Source organism: Lupinus angustifolius, unplaced genomic scaffold (assembly GCF_001865875.1).
Source record: "Lupinus angustifolius cultivar Tanjil unplaced genomic scaffold, LupAngTanjil_v1.0 Scaffold_276_42, whole genome shotgun sequence".
NCBI lineage: Eukaryota > Viridiplantae > Streptophyta > Magnoliopsida > Fabales > Fabaceae > Lupinus > Lupinus angustifolius.
In genome coordinates this window covers 2,753-11,107 of record NW_017727544.1, presented here as the reverse complement: position 1 = coordinate 11,107, position 8,355 = coordinate 2,753, and the positions used below count along the sequence as shown (strand labels likewise).

The window sequence follows — 8,355 nt, the reverse complement described above, 5'->3', positions numbered from 1 at the left end:
TCAAAAACTTATGTTAATCGATTAAAATTTACCTTAATCGATTAACTGCATATTTCTAAGTGTATTTTTAAATTGCAATACTCAAATACGTTATGCACTTAACTTATACATGTTCAACACTAAGTTTATGCCTAGGATGCACATATAACATGTACATATATGATGCATGAACATATTATGAATGTCATATCTTTAAAATGGTTTAATGAATTATGTATATGAGACATGTATTGAGTTTACCTAAGCCTTAGACTCTACCTAAACTAATTACTAGTCTAAGTCTAATACCAATCTTGAGGCTTAAGCACGTTGATTTGTTGATGATCTTCAAGCTCTTATGAACACAAATTGTCCTCATCAAAACACATAGTGGGCAAGCTTTCCAAAGTGCTCCTCTTGACATGCACACTTTCAGAAACATTTTTATTAATTTTGATTTGATCCTCTTGAAATTTATTAAGGCTAGCAAGTAATTTTTCCTAACATTCCATTATTGTTATAAGAGTGAGATAAATAGGAGAAGATTGTATATGTGGAAACTGTATTGTAGGTTTCCTATTACCTTGCTCATCTTGATGTTGATTATTTAGAGTGTTGTTGTCCTTCAGGAAAGGTTGAGATTGTTCTGCCTATATGGTGGGTTGAATTGTTGTCTGCTCCTCTCCTTGTAATCATAGTAATTTCATGATTTAGGTTTTTCATTGGTCCAAGCGCCATGTACAAGTTTAGTGAATTGTTTGCACTTAGACCACTCATGCCATTTTGCTCCACATTCCTCACATGTTGCAGTTAGCCAGTTATAGACCCAATAACATTAGCATGATATTTTTCCAGCTTTCCAAACCTTTGAGAAAGATTTTCTAGCGTGGAAGTTACATTTTCCATTTGATTTCCTGAATATTGTGCACCACAGTCTTTCCTTGGATGATGTCTCCTCTCATTCGCCCATTGGTGATGATCGGAAACCGCATTCTCTATGATCTTTGAAGCAACATTAATTCCTTTGCGCTTAAAGGCACCACCTGCTGAAGAGTTCAAAAATTGTTGTGATGGAAAGTCTAGCCCACTATAGAAGTTCTAAACCAACATCCAAGATGGAATGTAATGATGAGGGCAAGCTTTAATTAGCTCCTTTAATCTTTCTCATGCCTCAGCAATTGACTCCCCATCCTTTTGACTGAAGTTTTGGATGAGAAAAATATAATGCAAAGTTTTGGAAGGAGAAAAATATTTGTTGAGAAAAGCCTCATCCAAAGTTTGCCACGTTGCTTGAATTTCAGCATTTTGATTCCTCAGCCACGTCTTAGCTTTGTCTCTAAGAGAATATGGAAACATGCGGAAACGAATGGCATCTTCAGAAGCTCAATGAATCCACACTGTCTCATAGAATTCCAAGAACTGATCAATATGAGCATTAGGATCTTCATGAGCCCCACGTCCAAATTAGTTTTGCATAACCATTTCAATTAGAGCAGATGGCAAAGAAAAGTTATATGCCTCAATAGTTGGGCAGATTATTCCACAACGTGAACTACGAGCATTAGTGGCTACGTAGTCATGAAGTAGTTTTTCATCTCGTTCAGTCATTGTTTGTACCCACACACGTCTTTCTCTTGCTCTTTCTCTTTGTTGTCTTCTTCTACGGAAAATACTTTCTGGCTCTGAGTAATAATATGAAATTTGCATAAACCAAATGGGCAACCTGCAGATGTACCAAAAAAAGGAAAACGCGTAATACACTAGAGTAAAATAATGAATTAATTGAGAATTAAAAAAAAATTGAAACAGTCCCTCACAGCGCACACCAAAAACTTGATAGGGCAAATCACAAGTGCATGATTATATCGTAAAGTAATAAAATATTGATCCCATGAGGACTGGAAAATTCCATTAATTATAACAATTAATTTATCCTTAACTCAAATAGGAATTAAAAGTGAATTTAAAACAATTGAACAAATGACTTAACTCAAATAAGGAATAAAATTGAATTTAGAACAATTGCCAAGAATAATTATGAAAATAGTAAAAAGGGATTGAAATCTAATTTAGGAAGAGTTCCCAGGATAAAGGTCACCACCTTTACACTTGCAAATCCTTGTTTTTCTCTTTTTCATGAACTTTAAGTTGTGAGGGTGAATTGCTCTTTGATATGTGTCATCCTTTCTCGAGCTCTGACACATGTACTCAATTGAGGTCGCACCACTCTCGTGGTACAGTTATCAATCAAACCCTTTACTTGATTCTTTCTATCTAATCGCTTCATAGCAACCGAAGGTGAATTTCATAAACCCCCGAGAATCCTAATAATACTCTCGTGAATTAGGATTCTAGTTTTAATAACTAAATGGTCGAATAGTTGGGTTTACCTCTCGGTCCTTCCCCAATGTATCTAAGAGGTGTAATTTGTTTGTCAGACAACTCACACGAATAAAACTCAGTTTAATGATTCAAATCACAACACTCATTGGAATAGAAATAAGAACAATTATTTATTGAATGTAAAAGGGCATAAACCCAATCCTAGAAGCAAAGAGAATTACTCACCCACGATGGAGAAGAGAATACCAAAGTCTAAATTAGAGAATTGTAATGTAAAATGTAAAGTGTAAAAAAAAGTGTTTCATCCTTGAGGGAGAACCCTCATTTATCCCAATTACAAAATATTGAGCTAAGCTCAACAAAACAAATCTAAAAAATAGTAATGGAATATAACATTCACGACTTCTTTTGGCCCTTCAATTGGTCTTCACATAGCCTCAACAACCAATTTCATCTTCTTGCACCCAATCTCTTGTCTTTTTGGCTTCATTCAATCCAAACTGCACAACATAGCCAAAAACACTTGCTCAACCCGAACAAAGAGAAATAAAGCTAAAAACAATCCTAAATTCTTAATTATATCCTAAAATGTAAGTTAAATGCAATGCAAATGTAGCATAATTTCACACTCATCAATCCTTATCTTCTCACTACAAACTAAATCCTTTAATGAGTTTCATAGTTGCTTTCACAATACTCATCCTGATAGGTGAAGTAGAAGGCCTACTCGAGCGTACACCACACAACAATCATGCAACAATCCCCTAGATACTCCTCTTTCATAATCTTGCATTATATCTTATTGTTCTTCTGGATCATATTCCAACTCAACATTCTCAAGAGGCAGTATGCAGGACCATCTAGCAGCCAACCACTGTATATACCATCTTATCAGCAAGGCCCACATCCACCATTACATGAGAGGCAGAAAAAGTTGGAATAAACATTGGAGAAGTTTATGCAAGTCTCCATTTCGCACCAGAAAAATATTGATGCTTCTATCAGAAATTTGGAGACTCAGGTGGATTAGTTGGCTAAGCAAATGGCAGAATAAAACTCAGATCGACAACAATTCTCCGCCAACACTCAAACCAATCCAAAAGAACATTGCAAATCTATCACTACTAGAAGTGGTAAGGTCATTGGTAAGGGTATTGGTGAGAACTTGCTTGTTGAGGAAGAGGTTCTGAGAGATACTGAAGCTGGAAGATCAGAGAAGGTAATCAGAGAGACACAAAAGGGTGATACGGTACAAGATGAGGAAGGGGTTGTCACTAATGAGGATGATAAAAGGGAGAACAGTGATAAGAGGAAGGGTGACCTACCTCAGTTGAAGGATCTCCCTTATCCAAAGAGCCCTTCCAAGAAAGATAAGGAGCGACAATATGCTAGGTTCTTGGATTTATTTAAGAACCTCTAGATCAACATTTCATTCATGGAGGCGATGAAAAAAATGTCTATTTATGATAAATTCATGAAGGACTTGTTGACAAAGAAAAGAAAGTTTTCGGAAGAGACAATAACCTTAGAAGCTGGGTGGAGTGCTATCATTCAGAAGTCTTTGCTGGAGAAGACCAAAGATCTTGGCAGCTTCACTATTCCAGTCACTATTGGTGAATTATCTGTGGGAAAGGTACTGCTTCATCTGGGTGCTAGCATTAATTTGATGCCCCTTTCTATGCTGAAAAGAATTGGGGAATTAGAGATCAAGCCTACCAGGATGACCTTGCAACTTGCTGATAGATCTGTCAAGTATCCTTATGGAGTTGCAGAGGATGTTTTGGTGAAGGTAGATGGATTGGACTTTCATGTGGATTTTGTCATCATGGATATCAAAGAGGATAAGGAGGTTCCTCTTATTTTGGGTAGACCTTTCATGAAGACTGCTAAGGTTATTATTGATGTTGATGATGGAAAAATTAAAGGTAAGAATTGAAGATCAAGAGGTGAATTTTAATGTTTTTGAGGCTATGCAGCATCTGAGGGTCAAGCAACACTACTTTCGGGTGGATGTCATTGAGGACTTATTCATGGTCGATGACATTCATTTGAGTAGGAGTAGTCCTTTGGAGAACGTTTTGAGGGGAGACCTAGAAGGAAACAGTATGGAAGAGGATAAAATGATCAAGACATGTTTGGAAGAGTTAGATACACCCCGCAAGGTTGTATCTAATCAGAATCGATTTGAAGAGTTGGGAAAAGAGAAGAGATCTGAGGCTCCAAAGATGGAGTTGAAAGTAATTCCTTCATATTTGAAGTATGTATTATTAGAAGAAGGAGGGCAGAAACCGGTAATCATCAGTAGTGCCCTTTCATGTGATGAAGAACAACTGTTAATTGGGGTGCTGAGGAAGAATGCATGGGCAATATGATCAATCTATATTATTGCATGGAATCAATCTATATTATTGCATGCATAAGATCCATATGGAAGATGATTTCAAAACGGTGGCGCAACCTAAGAGGCGTCTTAATCCCACTATGAAGGAAGTGGTGAAGAAGGAAGTAATGGAACTATTAGATGCTGAGATGATTTATCCTATATTTGATAGTAAGTGAGTTAGTCCTGTTCAGGTAGTCCCAAAGAAGGGGGTATGACTGTGGTCAGGAATGACAAGGATGAATTAATCCTGACCAGAACAGTCACTAGATGGCGAATGTGCATTGATTACTAGAAACTAAACCAGGCTACTAACAAAGATCACTTTCCTCTGCCATTCATGGACCAAATGGTTGAAATATTGGCTAGACAAGAATTCTACTATTTCCTGGATGGCTATTTTGGTTATAATCAGATCAGTGTAGATCTCCAAGACCAGGAAAAAATAGCTTTCACTTGTCCTTTTGGTGTCTTCGCATACAGGAAGATGCCATTTGGACTGCACAATGCACTAGCAACATTTCAGAGATGCGTGTTAGCTATTTTTTCTGATCTTGTGGAGCAGTGCATTGAGGTCTTTATGGATGACTTCTCGGTCTTCGGGTCGTCATTTGAGAGCTGCTTGGCGAATCTGGACATTGTTCTACAATGATCTGTTGAGACAAACCTGGTACTGAACTAGGAAAATGTCACTTCATGGTGACTGAGGGAGTGGTCTTGGGACACAAGATCTCTTCGAGAGGCATCAAAGTTGACAAGGCAAAGATTAAGGTCATCAAGAACCTTCCACCACCACTTAATGTCAAGGGAATTTGGAGTTTCCTTGGACATGAAGGTTTCTATATAAGGTTTATTAAATACTTTTCTAAAATAGCAAAGCCACTCAGAAATATTTTAAACACAGATACTATTTTTCAATTTGATGTTGAGTGTGCCAAATCTTTTGAAACCTTAAAACAAAAAGTGATTTGTTCTCTTGTTATAGTAGCGCCCGACTTGCATCTTGATTTTGAACTTATGTGTGATGCTAGTGATTATGTTGTCAGCGCCGTACTAGGACATCGAAAGGCTAAAGTTTTCAATGCTATACATTATTCTAGTAAGTTACTTAATGAGGCACAAGTTTATTATGCCACCACAGAAGAAGAACTACTAGCTATAGTGTATGCTTTAGAGAAATTTAGATCTTATTTGATTGGCACCAAAGTCATAATTTTTACTGATCATGCTGCTAGAAAATACTTGCTAACTAAATCGGACTCCAAGCCGAGATTGTTGCGTTGAGTTTTGTTGTTGCAGGAATTCGACTTGGTGATCAAGGATAAAAAGGGAAGCACAAATTGTGTAGCAGATCATATGTCAAGACTGGTCAATCAAAAGGTCACACTAAGAGAACCAGAGGTGGTGGAGGAGTTTCCTGATGAGAAGCTTCTCATGGTTCAGGAAAGGCCATGGTTTGCTGTCGTGGCTAACTTTAAAGCTACAGGAGTCATTCTTGAAGAGTTATCATGGCATCAAAAGAGAAGATTCTAGTGAGAGTCCTGTCAGTATGTGTGGGACGACCCTCATCTTTTTAAGACTTAGTCGGATGGACTATTGAAATGGTGTATATCCACAGAAGAGGCTAAGAGCATCCTATGACACTGTCACAATTCACCATATGGAGGGCACTTTAATGGAGAGAGGATAGCCGCAAAAGTCCTCCAATCTTGCTTCTACTGGCCTTCTGTATTCAAGGATGTACATTAGTATGCACAACAATGTGATAAATTCCAGAGATCAAGTGGGATCTCCAAGAGGAATGAAATGTCATTGACAAACATTTAGGAAATTGAGGTGTTTGATTGCTAGGGAATTGACTTCATGGGACTATTTCCACCGTCGTGCTCACAAGTATACATTCTGGTGGCAGTAGATTATGTGTCCAAATGGGTAGAGGTCGTAGCTGCACAAAAGGATGATATTATGTCTGTGATCAAGTTTTTAAAGAGAAACATATTTAGTCAGTTTGGCACTCCTCGGGTACTTATCAGTGATGGAGGATCACATTTCTACAATTCACAATTGGAGAAGGTCCTACAATACTACAGGGTCTGACAAAAGGTAGCATCACCTTATCATCTACAAACAAATGGACAAGCGAAAGTGTCCAATCAAGAGATCAAGAGAGTTCTGGAAAATACAATGTCAACCACAAGGAAGGATTGGTCTCTTCGATTGGATGATGCACTATGGGCATACCAGACAACATTCCAAGCACCCACTGGATTATCCGCATTTCAGCTGGTATATTGGAAGGCTTGTCATTTGCCTGTAGAGCTTGAGCATAAAGCATTCTTGGCCCTCAAATTTTTCAATCTGGACCCCAAAGCAGCAGGTGACCAAAGGAAACTTCAATTGCAACATTTGGAGGAGATGAGGCTTAGTGCCTATGAATCTTCCAAATTATACAAAGAGAAGGTCAAGATGTTTCATGACCAGAAGCTCCGTCAAAAAGACTTCCGGGTGGATCAAAGTGTGTTGCTATTCAAGTCTCGGATGAAGTTATTTATGGGTAAACTGAGTTCTAAATGGTCAGGACCCTTCCTAATTAAGGAAGTTAAATCGCATGGTGCGATCGAATTGTAATACCCAACATCTCAGAGAAGCTGGGTAGTCAATGGCCAAAGGGTGAAACCTTACTTCGGTGGTGACGTCGAGCGGCTCACCATAATCATCAACTTATCAGATGTATAATAGAACATGCATCGAGCTAATGACGTTAAACAAGCGCTAACTGGAAGGCAATCCAGCTTTATTTTCTGCTTGCATTTAATTTTTTTTAAAAAAGAGAGGAATTTTTTGGTATTTCTCGCTCAGGCGAGAAGATGACCCTTCAGTGCTAGGTCCCTCGCTTAAGCGAGATAAGCCTCGCCCAAGCGAGAAAGGCCTCCAATTTTCTGAATGTTCTGGATAATCCTCGCCCAAGCGAGAGCTCCTCGCTCAAGCGAGGTTGACAGGTCCATCTTTTCTGAGCTCCTCGCTCAAGCGAGAGCTCCTCTCTCAAGCGAGAGACCACAAAATTGCTTTTAAAAACACGGGTGAGGGGTCCAACCCCTCATATCCCCATTGCAATCAAACACGAAAAGCAACCTCATGAGTCTCTCCAAGAGCCCAAGTTCTCTTCATCTTCATCAGTTAGTGCACACACACAAGCTTTGCATCATGAGCGGACCAATGTAAGTGCATTTTTAGCATCTTGAACCTATTACCTTTGTATTTGTGCATTTTGATAACTCTCATTCGTTTAGGCAAATTTAGGTACTTTAGGTCGCTCTTGATGCTACTTTATCATTAGTATTGCATTGCATTATTGTTGTGTAACCATGAGTGTCCACATCAAGAAACCCAGGGTTTCTAAGTGGAAACCCCAAATATAATTCATAAAAGTGACACTCATGTATTCGAGTTGGTTAAGCAGTTGTAATAGTGACATGGTAGAAATGGATATCATTTGTGAATTAATTTATGTAATGTCACTCACTATGTATATGGTTTTGCTGTGTTATAGGAGGAGAAAGTATATTGCTAAAAAGGATCCCCCTCCTCCCAAGAAATTGAAGGGTGTATCAACCTCCCAGGCCCTGCAAGCGTTCAAAAGAACCAAATTCAAG

At 38.4% G+C, this 8,355-nt stretch overlaps 2 protein-coding genes across 2 annotated transcripts; both read left to right on the top strand.

The window, feature by feature from the left end:
- The first annotated feature begins 3,775 nt into the window (after window positions 1–3,775).
- LOC109340888 lies at window positions 3,776–4,694 on the top strand. Its single transcript, XM_019578652.1, has 2 exons — window positions 3,776–4,213; window positions 4,299–4,694. Exons 1-2 carry the CDS (start codon window positions 3,776–3,778, stop codon window positions 4,692–4,694), a joined length of 834 nt encoding a protein of 277 aa, XP_019434197.1.
- A 2,192-nt stretch (window positions 4,695–6,886) lies between these two features.
- LOC109340887 lies at window positions 6,887–7,330 on the top strand. The gene has a single exon (XM_019578650.1). The coding sequence runs from the start codon at window positions 6,887–6,889 to the stop codon at window positions 7,328–7,330; it is 444 nt and encodes a 147-aa protein (XP_019434195.1).
- The last annotated feature ends 1,025 nt before the right edge of the window (window positions 7,331–8,355 follow it).